This window comes from Dermacentor variabilis, unplaced genomic scaffold, assembly GCF_050947875.1.
Source record: "Dermacentor variabilis isolate Ectoservices unplaced genomic scaffold, ASM5094787v1 scaffold_16, whole genome shotgun sequence".
Classification (NCBI taxonomy): Eukaryota; Metazoa; Arthropoda; class Arachnida; order Ixodida; family Ixodidae; genus Dermacentor; species Dermacentor variabilis.
The window spans coordinates 2,404,933-2,424,101 of record NW_027460324.1 but is presented as its reverse complement, the minus strand read 5'-3'; the positions used below and the strand labels follow the sequence as shown (position 1 = coordinate 2,424,101).

Here is a 19,169-nt window from a genome sequence, read left to right as displayed (position 1 = left end):
GACACCCGCCTACGTGCCTCTTTGAAAGATATCTTTTCTTTGACTCTGACTATCACAATCTCTTTTTCTCTTTTCCAGGACGGGCAGGACCGCGAGATGCTCGCCCTCACAGTTGACACAATGTGGAGTGTTCTGGCACGTTTCGGAAGAATGTTCTTTGTCACTGCACTTGGCACATGTCAGCCGGCCTCGACAGTTCTGTGAACTGTGGCCGAACCTTTGGCACTTAAAGCATCTAAGAGGATTGGGCACGTATGGCCTGACACGAAGTTTGATATAACCGGCCTCCATGGACTCGGGGAGGACACTTGAACCGAAAGTGAGTATCAGGTGTTTAGTCTCGATCTCTTTACCATCTCGCCTCATCTTAATTCGCTTAACATTTATTACATTCTGTTCACTGAAGCCCTCCAAGTGTTCATTTTCAGTGTGCTCTAGCATGTCATCGTCCGAGACAACGCCGCGGGTGGTGTTCATGGTACGGTGCGGAGTTACTGTTATTTGGGTCTCCCCAAATGAGACAAGTTTCGGCAGTTTCTCGTACTGCTTCTTATCGTGGAGCTCCAAGAGAAGATCACCACTTGTCCTTCTTGACGCCTTATATCTTGTTCCAAAAACTTCCAAAGACTTCGAAACAAGGAACGGTGAAATGTTACGCACTAGTTTGTCTGGGTTTTCTGAGTGAATCACATGATATCTAGGAAAGTTCTGGACTTGTCGTCCGAAAAACAGCGATCTTTGGTGCGCCCTCGTTTGCGAGGGCGATCAGGGAGTTTAGGAAAAGCATTTTCCATAAGTACAGTAGGGTTTTCGGCCGCGATGCCGACCACCCACCATGGAGCCCAACAGGGGGACGTGACAGGAGTTCCTTCTAGAGAAACCCTGCCAACGCCAGCCGTACATCGCTGCTATAACCAAATACAGCATAACCAAGGCTGGCTAGCTACACAAGGTTAACCCTTGCCGCCGGGAAACTAGGAAGTGAGGAGAAGTGATGAGAAGACAGGAAAGATGAAAAAGGCGAGAGAGAAAGACGAAGATTGGAGAGGAGGACAGGAAAAGGCGACTGCCGATTTCCCCCGGGTGGGTCAGTCCGGGGGTGCCGTCTACGTGAAGCAGAGGCCAAAGAGGTGTGTTGCCTCCGCCGAGGGGCCTTAAAGGTCCAAACACCCGGCATCGGCTCAACCCCCAGGATCCCCCTTTCCCCGGACACGGCTAGGCTGCGCACGGCTACATGCGGGAGGGGCCAACCTTCGTGTGCTCGGGTACGTGGTGTCGCAACACACCAAACGCCTGCTGACACAGACGCCCCTGCGGGGTGGCTCCAGAGAAGTATGGACAGAGACTGGCAGTGAACTTTTGTGGGGTGGTGGCTTTTCAAGGCTGGCATGTGCACGGTTATAAAAGCATCATGAACTGGAACCTTCTGGACAGTGACTGTGGTCTGGGGCATCACCTCCTGTGGATGTCATATGGAACAGCGTGGTATTCACTGCCTTCTGCATGGCTGGGAGGTCATGCTTGTGGCTCCTCAGAGCGTATCCATAATATGCTGCGATTTTCTTGACCTTGTCTTGGGTGAGCCTTCCCTTCCCACCCCAAGAGACTCCCCTTGCGCTTTCTTTTTCTTCTGCAAGGTGCAAAAAGCAGTCCCCATTCTCTTGTGAACATGGTCGATGCAGTCCTTTTTTCTCTATGTCAATACATCCATATACACCCTTTTCTTTCGAAGCATGGAATGTGCAGCTTTCGCCATCTGAAAGGGTGATTGTGTAGCACAGCCCATTCTTTTCTAGAGAGCGCCTGAACAGAATCAGGGCGGCCTCAACCTCCATACGTCTGGCATTGCAGTCTATATTTTTTAGGCACTTGTGGTTGACTGCCTAGTCACCACAGCCATCATCACTTGGGTCAGCTGCTCCCGGGCAGTCACGGCAGTACCTAGACAACACAACGTGGTCTAACACCAGGCTCATGTACAGTTGAATGATGCACCCAACAGCAATGTTTGATTTGTGTCCACGAGTCTTCCACGTGCCGTCAAAAATAATGTCAACATTCCCAACCGGACTGAGGAAGTCCTTGTAGAGGGTCTTCACCACCTCTACACTTTCCATTTCTGTGGCTGTAGCAGCTACTTGGCAAGCTACCACCATGGTGTCCATATGTCCCCTGAAGGTTTTATGATGAAGGTCACAGTGGGAGAGGTTCAGGGTGGCACAGAAGTCTGCAAGCGCAGTCACTCCCTTTCCTATGCTCTGGATACCTTTCACGGCCCTTACGTTTATCTCAAAAGGCGTGATCGCGAATGGGCCATCGACTCGTAACGAAAAATGGCGCTTGGCGAAGTCACAACCAGAGCACACGAGCGCCAGCTTTACTGCCAGGTCGTAGTGGCTTTTGCTGCACTTAGAGAACTATAGACTGACCGTTCCGAACTTGGTACACATAGCAGTAGCAAAAAATTTTTGCATCGCTTTCGTGTCAACGATGACTAATTCCATTCCGCAATCGTTGTCGTCACTCACCAGGTTGAACTTTCACGAAGTTGCCGAAATCTCTGCCAAGGAAGATTTCACATTTTTTTTCATGTTCTTCGCGCTCTGCACACTCCTCCTCAGTGTAAAGCACAGTGTCCATGCGCTCCGTGCGCAAACTTAGCCCGGGCACGTCATTGTTAATGCACTCAGTGCACGAGCTTGCTCCTGCAGCATCAAGCGGGGCAAATGAGCTAGTGATGGCACCGAAGTCAACGTTGTTGAACATGGCCCAGCCGTACTGACCGCAGAAGAAACAGCCGGCAGCACCACCAAAGTTTCGATTTTCACCGAGGCGATGTTCTTCGTCCAAACGCATTTCTTTTTGCTGCACGCTTTCTGCGAGCTTACTTTAAACAGGCATCGCGGGCCATCGAAGCACGTGAAACAAAACAAATTCTGCAACGCGGGTAAACCCACGGCAACAAGAAAAAGCTCGCGACAACAAAGGGAAACGCGCATCTAGGATGGCAGAGCGAGCAGTAGCAGACACTTCAAACTATGAGGCCTGGCTGCGCCGGGGAGGCCAGGAGAGGAGGCGCGTGTCATCGCCAATCGGAGGGCTGCACTTCTCCGCGCGATATTACTTTGCTGCACTTCACCCCACATTTTTATCCCCTCCTATAAGAATTTCATCTCTCTGCGTGGTGACATCGCGCGCACTACACCCAATCAGCGTCCTCCTCGCGACTTTTCAAAAGGTGCCGACTGCAGCAGCTCTACATGCTGTAGGTTGGCTTGAAGCGCGCCAAATTCAAACGCTAGGAAGCAGCTTTGTAACAAGACCAAAATGGCGCCAATCGGTTGTCGTCGTGCGGAGGTACAGTGGCTTGAAGTCAGGCCAAATTTCCAAATTTGGGTGTTAATTTTAGTCTTCCCATGCTTTAAAATTATTGTTTTTTAGCATTTGTTGACGGAATTCAGCTATATTTTGCCAGAGCATAATTTGGACTATAAAGACTTAGAAATCGGGTTTCTGAAATTTTTTATTATTTTTTGCTATATTGAGGCCCGCGTCCCCCCTTAAGGGAATGCCTGGCCAGCTTGAGTGGAAGGCGCTACACACATTTTGCAATGCACTGCACTCAATGCTCATTGAGCCCATGTAAGTCATTTTTTTACCAAACTGCTATTTTGCATGTTAATCCTAATCGGGCAACGAGAGAAATTGTAGAAGCTTGGCACATATCAAGACTGCAAGGAGCATGTGTTAGCCATTCGTCTATCACTTTGAATGACAGCGAAATTAACTTGCTCAACAATAGAAGATAGTGTGTCAATTATGCTGCGTTTCTGAATGTTATGTGGAATGGATGCTCTGTTGCTCATGCACAGTGATCATGAGATGGTTCTTGAGGGTGTATATACGAGATGTTCTAGGAACAAAGCTCAGCTGTCAGTACTATGCTGGTCGTTGTGTCCTTTTCTTGTCTTCGTTTAGTGTGCGCAAAATTTTCCACACTGGCTATATAGCACTCGCTTGACTCCATGCAATTGAGCGGATCCACATTCCATCACTTGTCCTTGCAGTATAGCAATTACACAGCAGTCACCTGCATCAGTGCAGAGTTTGATCCTTCTCCTTGAAGCTGTGAATGGTGATCTAGTAGCTGTGACTTCAACTGATGACGGTCGACTTCAGAAGCAAAATTTTTTTCTAGCTAAACCTTACCCAAACAGTATAAATCCAAAGTACATGCTGACCAATTTGGCTCGCATAGTGGGCATTCAGAAAATTTGTGCCTGCACATGGGCTGTCTTTGTTCTGACAACAAGGTGCATGGACGGCACTTGCGATGATTGAAACTTATGGCCTGTGAACCCAAACATTACCCCTAGGGTCATCAACATGGTCTGTGTGTGATCTCGGTTCCAACCACCAAAGAGAAATAACAAGCAACGTTCAACTCAAGCATGAGCACAATCCAATGCAGTTCACTTCATCTGAAGGCCACATGTGCCATCACAAAAAAAAAAAAGTACAAATGAAACCTGATGGCAAAAGCAGCAAGGGATAAACTCAGCCACTTACCATACATGTTAATGTGTCCCCCTTCCTATCTTCCATCATAAAATCAAACCAACAGCAAAGTATGCTAATACTATTGAATGCAAACAATACCAGTTAAACACTGCCTCTCATGAAAACAAAGCAAAAGAATCCAACTGTAAATAAAAGAGCTGATAATGAAGCGGTTACAAAATGATCCCAGAGGAGCACCCACATAGCGTATCCAAATGTCAACGTAGCGTTCGTCGTTGAAGAGCTCGGTGTTTGTCTTGAACTGCACAATGGCCTGCTCAAGCAGCTGCCGCAGGTTGACACCATGTCCACCCGTCACATGGTGCTGCTCCACCCACAGCACATACCTGGCGAACAAGCACGATATGGAGTACTTATTATTTACTGTTTACATTGAAGCACAAGTAAACCTTGTTATTAAGTCACATCACATCTGGCGAATCTCAGCAAAACATGAGTAACACCAGCAAAAGCTTTAGATCTACTTAGTCATGTTTTATACTTTGTTATAGTATCTGCATTCATTATATCATGGGGCTGGACTGCAATCCTAAAAAAATTAAATTCTGGCATTTTACATGCCAAAATCACAATCTGATTAGAGGCACATCGTAGTGGGAGACTCAAGTTAAATTTTTTTCACTTTGCACAGGCTTATAGAACAGAAGGTATGTATATCAAAGTGCACATTCCTGGCAGCTATACCAGGTAATAAAGAAAGTAGGGGGAAAATGGCATACAGTAAAACATTGCTAATTCAGATTTCATGAAACCGAAAAAAATGTCAGAATTAACCTAATTTAAATTATTGAGGGTATCAAGAAAACAATAAACAAATCCTTACTATCTCAACGCTTATTTAATGAATGAATATGCAAATCCTGTTTCTATTTTGCACAAAAGCAATGCAGAAGCTGCAATTTTCATGATCTCATCTGATTAGCGCTCACAGCGGCAAAGGTCTCGCAACTTCCTTCGCAGTGCGGCTGCGGCGCGAGCCTTCATCTGAAACATTGTTTTCATTGCTGTGGGCACATCCCGATTATTTTTATGCCAGTGAGCTGATCACCAACAGATTGTCCATCCAAAGCAACATAGCCAGTGCACTTCATCCTTGACAGCTTTGCTTTGTGTTGAAACGAAACTATGTTTGCCGTGGCCGTTATCAACACGATCATGGATGGCGACTACGCATTTATGAAGGCATGCGGCCAATGCATTATTATGCATGGCATCAAACGCAAAAATAAAGGCTTTAAAAGCACAAATAGGGATGAATTCATATACAATTTTCGCTGATGACCATGGCAATGCGTACGCTGTGGCTTCGTTTCGGTTGGACGTTAGCCGTCTTTGCTTTTTTGTGACACTCCCCGAAGGCACACTCTCCGAATTAACCGATGTGCGGCCAAATACGTACGAATCTAGAGTTATTGCATTAAATAATGAATACGCCTGCCAGGACCAGAAGGCGAGTCCAAATTATCCCATTTTTAGAAATAACAAGGTTTAACTGTACTGTACATTGCTATACTAATGCCACAGTGATCCTGACAAGAAAGGGAAAAGAAATGACAAATGAAACACAACGGTGCACTCAGGGTGGAACTAACTGTACGCTAAAATATTAGACATTAATGACACACGTAGAAAAATATGAACTTGTGCAAGGCTCTATCACTGCATGATCATAAGCTTATTAAAAGAGACAGGTCAAGCTTGTATATCTCAAAGCACTAGTATGGGCAGCATTCAATGGGAGCCCTAAGCTGCTACTAGCTTGTAACTTTACAATGGAGCTTGCAAGGCACTACGTAAAAGGACAGTGAAGAGTAAGAGCACACGGCCCCATTCTGAAGGCGACAAAATGCAAAAACACTCTGGCAAATGAACCTAGGTTCATGTTAAAGAAACCCAGTTGACCAAAAGAGATCTGGAGCCCTGAACGTCAGCGTCCCCCATAACCGACTGTGCAGTTTTGGGGACATAAGAACTCTGAATTTTTTTTTTTTTTTTTCGCTTGATGGATAAGGTTGGTGATTAGCAGAGAAAAGGAAGCGCAGCTTCTCTTTCTTGAGAGGTTCAGCCATTAGGTTATGTATTGTTATGCATGAGGCATTTACTTAAAAGATACACGGCAGATGACTCGGGATGGTTGGCGTTCTCTGGGAACAGGACAGAGACAGCCAGCCAAAAGTCCTTTCCCTTCCTTCTGTCTCCATAGTCATTCACGCTTTTTCTGAACTCTGTTGCAAGAGCTCGTGACAATGTCCTATGTCATATAGGTACTATATGTCAGCACAACATCGAATTCAACATGTTTTCATGTTTTGTCCATAAAATAAATGTTCAATGAAAGTTCTCCATACTTGCTAGGTTGAATCTTTGGTAACTACAGAGTTCAAGGTAACGCTTCATCGTCACGACATCGTTTAGACATGGAGCATTCACCGATGCTTCTGTTCCAGGTGCACCTACTTCTGCTGGCCCTGCCGTTGTCTACCGCATCATGTACTACTCAGGAAGCAGTCAGCACGCCAGCAACTAACCGCTCCGTGGAATGCCCGCCATCGCCAAAGTTGGGATTCATTCCGGCCTGCTGCTGGCAACCAGGAATATCAAGACGACATGCCGGCACTATCAGCACGGGATACGCAGCTTATAAGCAATCATTCGGCGCCGCCCGGCTGGGGCACGACATCGTTTTAGACATGGAGCATTCACCGATGCTTCTGTTCCAGGTGCACCTACTTCTGCTGGCCCTGCCGTTGTCTACCGCATCATGTACTACTCAGGAAGCAGTCAGCACGCCAGCAACTAACCGCTCCGTGGAATGCCCGCCATCGCCAAAGTTGGGATTCATTCCGGCCTGCTGCTGGCAACCAGGAATATCAAGACGACATGCCGGCACTATCAGCACGGGATACGCAGCTTATAAGCAATCATTCGGCGCCGCCCGGCTGGGGCACGACATCGTTTTAGACATGGAGCATTCACCGATGCTTCTGTTCCAGGTGCACCTACTTCTGCTGGCCCTGCCGTTGTCTACCGCATCATGTACTACTCAGGAAGCAGTCAGCACGCCAGCAACTAACCGCTCCGTGGAATGCCCGCCATCGCCAAAGTTGGGATTCATTCCGGCCTGCTGCTGGCAACCAGGAATATCAAGACGACATGCCGGCACTATCAGCACGGGATACGCAGCTTATAAGCAATCATTCGGCGCCGCCCGGCTGGGGCACGACATCGTTTAGACATGGAGCATTCACCGATGCTTCTGTTCCAGGTGCACCTACTTCTGCTGGCCCTGCCGTTGTCTACCGCATCATGTACTACTCAGGAAGCAGTCAGCACGCCAGCAACTAACCGCTCCGTGGAATGCCCGCCATCGCCAAAGTTGGGATTCATTCCGGCCTGCTGCTGGCAACCAGGAATATCAAGACGACATGCCGGCACTATCAGCACGGGATACGCAGCTTATAAGCAATCATTCGGCGCCGCCCGGCTGGGGCACGACATCGTTTTAGACATGGAGCATTCACCGATGCTTCTGTTCCAGGTGCACCTACTTCTGCTGGCCCTGCCGTTGTCTACCGCATCATGTACTACTCAGGAAGCAGTCAGCACGCCAGCAACTAACCGCTCCGTGGAATGCCCGCCATCGCCAAAGTTGGGATTCATTCCGGCCTGCTGCTGGCAACCAGGAATATCAAGACGACATGCCGGCACTATCAGCACGGGATACGCAGCTTATAAGCAATCATTCGGCGCCGCCCGGCTGGGGCACGACATCGTTTTAGACATGGAGCATTCACCGATGCTTCTGTTCCAGGTGCACCTACTTCTGCTGGCCCTGCCGTTGTCTACCGCATCATGTACTACTCAGGAAGCAGTCAGCACGCCAGCAACTAACCGCTCCGTGGAATGCCCGCCATCGCCAAAGTTGGGATTCATTCCGGCCTGCTGCTGGCAACCAGGAATATCAAGACGACATGCCGGCACTATCAGCACGGGATACGCAGCTTATAAGCAATCATTCGGCGCCGCCCGGCTGGGGCACGACATCGTTTTAGACATGGAGCATTCACCGATGCTTCTGTTCCAGGTTAGTTACCTGAATGGTTGTTCTTGCCTGAAGAGCAGCAATCGCTGTCTTTTTGTGGTGTCGTGGCAGCTCGCTGGGGCACTTGCTATCAAACGCTGTAAGAACTTGTTGTGCTTGTTCATATGTCGGGTTCGCTTACTTCTTTCTGGAGACGTCGAATCAAATCCTGGTCCCGTTGACCTAGCTACCATTTTGGAATCGTTGCGACGTATCGAAACCGGTCAAGAAGAAATTCGAAATGACCTGCGAGCCCTTAAAAGTTGGCAGGCATCTGTCGACGGCCAACTGAAACAGATATCCGTTAGGCTTCAGACTGTTGAGGGTGATCTCGAATCGATTAAAACTTTTGGCAATAGGTCGCCCGAGTCTCCTGAAGAATGCCATGCTATCTCGAGGCAGCTTAAAACAATAGAGATGCGTTGCGAGGATGCCGAAAACAGACTTCGGCGGTGTAATTTACTCTTCTTTGGCATCTCTGATGATCGAAACGAATCATGGCCATCATCTGAATCTAAAGTTATCAACTTGTGCAGTGAACACCTTGGCATCACCATCGAACCCACCAAAATAGAACGCGCACACCGCCTTGGCCAGTTCAACAGAGAGAAGAACAGGCCAATAATTGCTAAATTTACGTTTTTTAAAGATAAAGAAAACATAATAGAAAATGGCTATAAATTCAAAGGCACGGAATTCGCTGTTCGCGAAGATTTTTCCCTTCAAACACGCATCGCTCGATGCAAGCTCATTGCCTTCGCGAAAACCAAGGCCGTACCGTTGAAGTTAACCCTCGACAAACTGCGAGTAGATAACACTACTTACAGGTATGACTCGCTGTCCGATACTGTGGTACCGATTTCGCGATAGCTAGAAGTTAACCCGATAACATGCGCGTCTGACAACCCCTCTGCTGCTCAACATACACACATCGAGCCTTCGTACCTAGCTTTATCATTTACTAACATTCGTAGTATAATTTCTAAATGCACCGAAATCGTATCGTACTTGGAAAATAGTAACTGTGATATTATGGCACTAACGGAAACTTGGCTCTGTGACGGCGTGAATGACAGCGAAGTTTTTCCTGATACGGAGGACTATGTCATTTATCGCCGAGACAGACATAATCGAAGGGGAGGTGGTGTCTTGCTGGCAATAAAGAAGCACATCACTTCGTTTATAGTACCGATACCCTCCGCTATTGAGATAGTGTGGGTTTGTATAACATCGACACTATCAAAGTCACTTTACGGAGTGTGTTACAGGCCTCCTGACAGCACTGATAACTTCGTTTCTAACTTGCGTGAGAACCTTACTGCTGTTCGTTCTAAATTCCCTAAAGCTGATATATTCATTCTTGGCGATTTTAATTTCCCGGACATAGATTGGCCTAACTTAAGAGGCAATTCGCGTGCATCTAATGACTTTGTCCAGCTCATCCTTGATTTTTCTTTTGAGCAACTAGTCTTCCAACCAACGCGCATTACTAACGTCTTAGACCTTGTTCTAACAACAGCACCTAATAGAGTTAGCACCATTTCAATCACTGATGGGTTCAGTGACCACTCGTTATTAGAATTTACAGTTCGCACACCTTCATGTACACGTAATCTAACAACAAAACGAATATTTGACTACAAAAGAGCAGACTATAATGCCATTAACCGAGATTTACAAAGCTTCTCATCTAGATTTATCGCAACATTTTCTCAACGATCAGTCAACAAAAATTGGTGCCTGTTTAAAGAACAACTACTAGGTTTAGCAAATAAATACATACCTCAGATCTCATTTCGCACCAACTGTTCCAAACCATGGTTTAATAAAACTTTGAATGCGTTAAAAAACAAAAAGAAACGTTTATACAGGGCAGCCAAAAGTGTCAACACGTTAGGTTCGTGGAATAAACATAAAGCCTGCGAAAAAGCCTACTGCAGTTCCCTTCGTCGTGCAAAGCATAAATTCTTTTCCGATGACCTTCAGTCACTGATAAAAAATAATCCTAAGAAATTCTGGAAAACGATATCTCCTTCAAACAGCACTGACACTCCCACACTCGTGGATAACACTGGTCTTCCCATACCGCGAGAGCACTGCGCATCTGTATTTAACAACTACTTTCTTTCCACGTTCACAAAGGAAGACCATTCCAATATGCCAAAGATGGCAGACTCTGATTACCAATGTATGACTCCTATTACCGTAACAGCCGCTGGAATCGCTACTTTGATTAACAATCTCAAATTATCGAGTAGTTCCGGATTTGATGGCATCAACACGAAAATCCTAAAGAATACAGTAGTCCCTTCCAGTACAATCCTTAGTCATATATTTCAGCAGTCGCTGTCAACAGGGGAGCTGCCGAATGATTGGAAAGTTGGCAAAATCATACCCATTTTCAAGTCAGGTGACAACAGCGATGTGAGTAATTACCGTCCTATATCACTAACCAGCGTTCCCTGCAAGTTACTCGAACACATCATTTTTAGTAATGTCGTTCATCACTTAGAATATAATAACTTCTTTTTTAAACATCAGCATGGATTCAGAAAAGGCCTTTCATGTGAGACACAACTAATTGAATTCACTACGGATCTTTTTCAAAATATGGACGACAATGCTCAGACTGACTCAATATTCATCGACTTCTCTAAAGCATTTGATCACGTGGCTCACTGTCGCCTCATTTCCAAACTCTCATGCTTAAACCTTGACGAACTAACAATTTCTTGGATAAGAAACTTTTTGTCTTTTCGAAAGCAGTCCACTGTCATTGACCAGTACTCTTCCCCTTTCAGTAACGTAACATCAGGCGTACCTCAGGGAAGTGTCCTTGGACCCTTACTCTTTCTAATTTTCATCAATGACTTGCCATTAAACATTACATCCAGTGTTCGACTATTCGCAGATGACTGCGTTATCTACCGTCAAATCCGCTCCCCCGCTGATCATATTGCTCTTCAACGTGACCTTCAATGTGTCACTAACTGGTGTTTGGATTGGCAAATGACCCTAAACACTAACAAATGCAAAGTGATGACATTTACTCGCAAAAAGTCCTACTCCATTTTCAGTTACTCACTTGACAATAGTATCGTCGATCGCACATCTTCATACAAGTACCTTGGAATTATTCTAACACCTAGCCTTTCATGGTCATCCCACATTGAGAAAATAACGGCTAAAGCATCGCGCACTCTCGGATATTTAAAACGTAACCTTCGCAGCGCTCCTTCCCTCACAAGAAAGATTGCCTACCAAACATTAGTGCAACCGCAGCTCGAATTCGCAGCTTCTATATGGTCACCTCATCAGGCATATCTAATCCATCTCCTCGAGTCGATCCAAAACCGTGCTGCACGTTTCATTGCCAGAGATTATAGCCCATTTTCGAGCGTAACTAACATCAAGCTGTCGTTGTCGCTTTCATCTTTGGAATCGCGCAGGAATATAGCATTACTTTGTCTTCTGCACAAAATCATGCATAATGTACGCCCATCTACTTTACCACTCGTTCGTCCCTCCCGCACATCTAGACGCCTGCATAATCATCTCAGTTTCCAACGCATCTTCGGTCACACCAATGCATTCAACTGCTCAGCTTTGCCACGTGCGATTGCACTGTGGAATGGTCTTCCTGATAACCTCGCTGACATTAATGACCCATTAACCTTCAGACAAAAAATCACTGCATATTTGGCTAGTACTTAGCTAAAAACAGGTATCTGTTCAGTTTTGTTACTTTTAACTTCATTGTTATTTATTTATGTAAGCATTTGCTCTAAGGTTGTTTGCTTTACTGTATACTGAAAGCTAACACCTGTTCGTTTACCTTTCTTGCTTTTTATCTTTGTTTACTTCGCGTTCTTTGTTTATTATTTGATTCTCGTTTTGTTCATATTTATGTAAAAAAAAAAAAGCTATGTTTTTGCTCCGCATTTGTTATTTTGTTATCTGTACCGCCCCCCTCACGCAATACTCCTTCTGGAGCCTGTGAGGTATATGAAATAAAAAAAAAAATAAAATAAGCTATGAAACAGTCCTGAGCAAATGCTGTACAAATCTCAAGATATCTCAATAACTAGTGCCCATCTAAACTTGTCCTACATTTTTCATCCTTTACAGTGAATCTAAAGGGGAGTTCCACAAGGGTTCCCATGCGGAATGCAGTGGGTTTGTCAGTATCCAATTTCAATAAACGAACAAATGCAGCTGAAGCCCGACCAGGCTTCAGTGGTAACATGCAATCAGAGACCGGCATCAATGAGCTATCATGCCAACAATGCTCCCCTAATAGGCCATGAGAATGTGCAGGCAGATGCTGGTATAGCAAGCGCAGCATGCAGTAACATATGTCTGATTTAATGGAAAGTATAGAAGCAACACGAAAAGGGCTCTACTTAAATTGAGGACAACGCAACGAGCTATGGAAAGAGGAATGATGGGTGTAACGTTAAGGGATAAGAAAAGAGCAGATTGGGTAAGGGAACAAACGCGAGTTAATGACATCTTAGTTGAAATCAAGAAAAAGAAATGGGCATGGGCACGACATGTAATGAGGAGGGAAGATAACCAACGGTCATTAAGGGTTACGGACTGGAAGCGTAGGGGGCGACAGGAAGCGTAGCAGGGGGCGGCAGAAAGTTAGGTGGGCGGATGAGATTAAGAAGTTTGCAGGGACAACATGGCTACAATTATAGTACATGACCGGCGTAGTTGGAGAAGTATGGGAGAGGCCTTTGCCCTGCAGTGGGCGTAACCAGGCTGATGATGATGATGATAGAAGTAACAGCTCTCCAAATTTTAGTACTAATCATGCAGGAGCGTTGACAGACACTACGGTCGACGCAGTGTCACGGAGCGCATCTGCAAAAGTAATGAGGGTAGGCACGAGCACACAGAGCATCCTCCTGTCCGAGCATCATCTGCTGGGCAATTGCATTGCGCTCAACGTAACCCCTGCCACTTATCCAGTTCCAACGCTAGCACAAATGCATGTACACTTATGCTCTTGCACAAGTGCCACATAACTTAACTGCCATATTCCGTGGATCTTGTGTGCACGCCATGGTCACAATAAGCTGTTACAAAAGATAGCTCATAAGCAGCAGGGGCAATGCTGTGCTGAATGGAATAGCCTAGCAGACCAGATTCAGACAGGACACGCAAATGCACCGCATCTCACCACTTTCACAGGTGTGCTCCGTGACACAGAACTGACCCCCGTGTCTGTTAGTGCTCCCACAATACTATTAAGAACATGGAGCCCCGTCTGTAGGGAATGAGAACTCGCATACAGTACTGTGTAAACAAGTACTACAGGTTCACTGTCTGATGTATGGGTTGCTTAGAATGACATATATCTTAGAAAGGGTTTTTTTTTTCTTATTTGAAAAAACTATGTTCACAACATGGCCGACCTCTCTGGCATTTCAGAATTGCAATTTGCAAATCAAGCTGAACATTCAGCTTTAGTGTCCCTTTAGCAACATTTCCTCTGATTTCTATCATTTATTACGAGAGATTTGATTACACTCGAGTGGCAGCACCAGGTGATTCATGTTACCAGCACAAGGAAGCAGGACACAAAGGGACGTAAGACACCATAAACACGGAGCTACAACTGAAATCTATTGAAGACCAGGCAAAAACATGCTCATTTTTACCATGCATGCATGCCACTTGTATTCTGACTTGCATACATTTCCTTCTGTGTGATACCTACAGAAGTAGTGCTAGTGCAGTTATCACCTTTGTTTTTGATGTAAGAAAGCCTCAAAGACCAATCTGTTAGGCTCCAACTTAAACCTACATAAGACTCGAACGCAACCAAAAAGTGGGTGATACTAAGATCTTCAAATATGATGAACAAGATGTGCTGGCCCTGCTGTTGCTTCTCAGCCTATCACTTGGGCACCTTCCAGTCAGACCAGTATAGCTGATCACTGCCGAAGATGTCAGCAACTAGTTGTAACGTATAATCAAGGGCTGCACTTAATGAATGGCACCTGCAGACTCTTGATTGTTCCCAGTTTGTTCAATGAACACCAAGCTTCTCTTGGAGCAATATACACTGCTGACGTATTATTAGATGCTCAGGACTGACTCACTAAATGCTCAGAATTTAATTTCCAGGAGACATTACAGCCTAATTATTTGGTGAAACATAAATACATTACTTGAATAAACTCCACTCCACTTGACCTCTGAAAAATGAAGAAAAATGAATGCTATATCCCTAATGAGGCAGTAAAGTTGATAATTGGGCTAATGGTATATGTTCATGCTGAATAGAAGGGGGCCATGCACATAGAACTCTCAAAGGAGATACAAACACTGCACTAGCAATTGATTATTCCAAAATATGTAGCCTCACTCCTGACATGCAAAAATGTCCCTTCCGATTAGATAACGGGTAGCGTGCAAAACAGGGGCCGTATTCTGAAATGTTCACCTTCCGCGATAGTCACATTCAATAAATCAAGCAACTGCTTACCTGTGACGTCAACGTGCACTACCAATACATGCTGTCGAATGCTTCACATTGCATGAGAGAGCGCACCGTGCGAGTGCAGAGCGGCTCGGGTGTGTTGTTTTCGAGTGTAGTGGCCGCAGTACGGGTTCTGCGTATTGACTACGGTTGGTTACCACCGCTTTGGGTAAAATAAATTGAAGTGTGAAATGTTTTGTTTTAAATGAATCAACAAATATCACCATGAAACAACGCATGTAAGACTCCACCACCAACCGAACGCCAAAAGACGTGTTCGTTTATTTAATATAAGTCGAGAGCACCCATAGACAACATGACGATAAAATGACGTAGGCCAGAAATACTAGATGGCGCTGTTTATTTTCCGGTGTAAAGCCCCTCAATCTCCCAAAGTAGCGCCATTCGCTTCCCTTCTCCTCCGCTCGGCGCGGCCTCGACGGTGGCGCCGCCGGTGGTGGGCCTGCCGTAGCAGACGACGGCTAATACGCTACGGGAGGAAATCCGCAGAAAAGTTCGTTCGAGCCCTGCGGAGCAGTTTTTTCAATCGAGATCTTTCTTCTTCAGTCGGTAACTGGCCTTTAGAATTTCGAGTTGGAATTGCGGAAGAAATAGAGAAAATGACCATTATTGAAGGCGTATTTAAGGCGTAAAGCGCGCGACGTTGAGAGTTCGTGTTGCTGAAACACGACGCAAGCACACGGTGTACTCAAACACGCGCGCAATTACCAAAGTTTCAGGTGTTGACAGCGTGAAAGTATGTGTACGTGGTTTCGTAGATTCATTCACGTACCTGCAGGACACTTTTGTTCGGTCGGCGCGTGAGAGATTCCGGCTGTGTGCGGTCAGCAATGCCTGGCAACAGGGCCGTTTTTTTCATTGCGGGGTGCTTTGGTAATCTTGACGATATATTGTTTTTTTTTTACAAGTACTGCTCCAGGAGGGCACATGTAATGGCTAACGGAGGCCTCTGAAGAGCACGTAACATTACACTAATGCAGGCGTCGCAGGGAGTGTTCGCATACAAAATTGGCTGTCCGCGATCTTATACCCCCTTTGCATGCACAGGCTTCGGCGAGCCCCATCCAGCCCTAGTTCTAGCTTTGGTGTTCCCGTTGCCGCTTTGGTGCCCTGGAGGCGCCGTCAATAATACGAAATAATGACAAGTTGTTGCAACTAGTAAATAAAATTTATTGAAGAAATACAATCGCGCCGAGGCGCCAACTTCTGAAGCAGCGCTAGCGCGCGAGTGTTATGAAACGCCAACGAGGAATTTACCGGCCCACGTACGACTCTACGATCAAAGTGCACGTTAAAAATCACCAGGCGAGCTAGATAAAGTTATCCGGAGCCATCCACTACGACCTCCATCCTAGCTTTAGTCGCTTCGGAACGTTAAAAACGTTAATCACCGCAAACCAAATCAATACATGCGGGCGTACATTCGAAGCTAAGAGACTGCATCGTAAGTCATAGTGAGCCTTGCAAAAGCGTCGAGAATGTGCTAACTTCTGGTGGAGCTCAAAACACACCCTGAATAAAGTCGCTTTTATGTCACAGGCCAGCTGCAGATGCGTGCATTTCACTGCAAGACGAAACTACATGAAACAGAGAGCACATTCGAAAAAAAAAAAAAGTCAAACAACGCGCTAAGAACCACGCAGAGCATGAACACACACTTTTTCGAGGCGGAAGGCGTGAACTAGGCTCAAAATAAGAGGTTGTGAGTAGCCGTGGCCCTTACTTCACTAAGCCGTGCGTTCTTTGCCACTTCCTCGAAGTCAGACCGCCCGATCCTGCGAATCCACACTTCTTTTTGCGTTGCGCCCGCTGGACGGCAAAGCAAACAGCTTTTTGCCCTCGCTGTGTCTGTTGCGGCAACCGAAGGCGCAGCAGCATGGCATCGCAATTAAGTTCTCGGCCCTGCACATTCTATTACGGTAACGCACTCCGTCAGTCCGCCTGTCGTACTTTCGTCGCCCAGACCCAACAATGGAGGTCGGCGCGCGCTGGAAAGAAAAAATATACAAAAGCGCGGTGCCTGCTCCACGCTGGAATGAAAAATATATACAAAAGCGCGGCGCCAGCTTCCACGTGACACAGATTGGCCAATGGGGGAGCGGAGGAGGCTGGGGCGACAGGGGAGGTGGAGGAGGACGCGCCACGGTGAGCGGGGTGGCGGAAAGATCTAAGAATGGCGCTACTTTTGAAAAATTGAGGGGCTTTATTCCGGTGTTGCTCAAACCGCCAGTCAGCATGCGCCTTTGGCAGAGGCGTGGCCAAGGCGATAGTTTCGCGGAAGCCGAACGTTTAAGAATAGGGGCCCAGGTGCGCTCGCATTCGCCGGTTATTTGGATTAGCAGTGCCAGCTCTTGAGAACTTTCCAAGTAATAAGTGCACTTCGTAATGTCTCCAGACATGAGCAGCACTTTCTTTTTCCTTCCTCTATTGCACGATTTGTGGACTGAATCACCAACAGGACAGTGCATTTTCTGCACGTGCACTGTTTAGACGAATTTCCACGCCAGTTCACTGGATTAATATATTTCACCTCGAGATGGTCAGCATAGGTGCTCAGGTGAAAGCACTTTAGAGGATCACGACTCCACCCAGCGCTTTGAGCGCTGCCGTACTGGTAGCGCTCAAAGTACTGGTGAGAACCTCAAGAATAAATAAATTTTCTGAAGTAAATCACTTAACATGAATTCATTTACCTCAGCCCTTTTCCTGCGTGGCACCTAAATGTGCGATATGGCTTTATAAACGACTATAGAGGGTTAAATAGGTATAATTTCAACAATGGCCTCTCAAATGTGAATGCATATTATTCTGAAGTAACCACTTGTGTTCCAACAATTGCGGATTTACAAAATGACCAGTCTGGCATATGTACATCAGATCACACATTAGACAAACAATAAACCTCACAAACACCACATTCAGCCAGTGAAGCCACATGCTTGGGTACTGCATTTCCCATCATATTGATCTGGCTTTTTTGACAGCTTACAGCCCAGCTTAGCACAGAACTCTGCAAGCTTGTTTAGTGCATAAAAAAAAAAAAACTTCCACGTCGCAATGGCTGGTTACATTCTTAACAATATGCACTAACTTAGTGCAGCTACCTGCCGTTACTCAGTGGCACTACACTATTTCTGCGCCACAAGGATCGGCTAACTAGGGAGGTTATCGAGGCTTTTCCTATCACCAAATCTAAGGACACCTGTATCTTTTTCTGAAGGCTTGCATGAACATTGACGCGTAACTTGAACTGAAAGTACAAGCATGTTTTGTCTGTTAGTTTTCTGCAGTGACGTGAAGTGCTTTTCTGATGCACTGGTGTAGCTACACCTTTCGAAATAAAAATTTGTTGTAAGTGTAGCGTTGGTGTTATCTCCTTTGTGCACTGCCCCCTCCTGTTACCTAATGAAGCACTTTTGTGTTGCTAGCAAACCAACAAATCTGATGGCGTCAAGCATTATTTCCTTTTTTTTAGCAAAAACAAACAAAAAATCCCACATGTACACATCAAAGCTTTTTCCCTGTGTTCAACACTAACACAATTCACTCTGTTCAACACTTGCAATGAATTTTGCACCGATGTAGTCAGAAGCACATCTCTATTATTACAGCCGAATCTTTACAAAGTACTGGCTGAAATGGAGCTGAAATGCTGCTCAATGTTACCTGTGGTATACATCCAGCAGGCTGACCCCAGATGTGGTTCTAAGCTCCTCCTCAAACGCCCTGCAAATAAGAGAAAGAATTAAATTCACACGCCAGGCTAAGCATCCTGCAAACATGTCTTAAGATATGTTGAGGGCACTCAAACACAGGAGCAAAGTTTGCTTCAACCTGTCGTGATTCACATTGACATTTAAGGCATGCTTGTCCTTATGACCACTGTGCTTCAACCTGTCGTGATTCACATTGACATTTAAGGCATGCTTGTCCTTATGACCACTGGTAGAGCAGACAGGTAGTCTCCTGGATTACCAAAACATGTGATTCTTA

General features: G+C 45.8%; 1 protein-coding gene across 4 annotated transcripts in view; it reads right to left on the bottom strand.

The window, feature by feature from the left end:
* The window catches only part of LOC142568055 (uncharacterized), a 403,528-nt gene that overhangs the window by 364,600 nt on the left and 19,759 nt on the right, over positions 1–19,169 (bottom strand). For 3 of the 4 annotated variants that reach the window (XM_075678140.1, XM_075678141.1, XM_075678138.1), the window contains exons 2-3: positions 18,843–18,902; positions 4,763–4,907 (exon numbers count right to left, since the gene is read on the bottom strand). In XM_075678140.1, the coding sequence (XP_075534255.1) occupies positions 4,763–4,907; positions 18,843–18,902 (205 nt within the window). Of the gene's footprint in view, positions 1–4,762; positions 4,908–16,899; positions 17,092–18,842; positions 18,903–19,169 lie in introns of those variants that run through there. The other variant, XM_075678139.1, reaches the window with a different exon arrangement.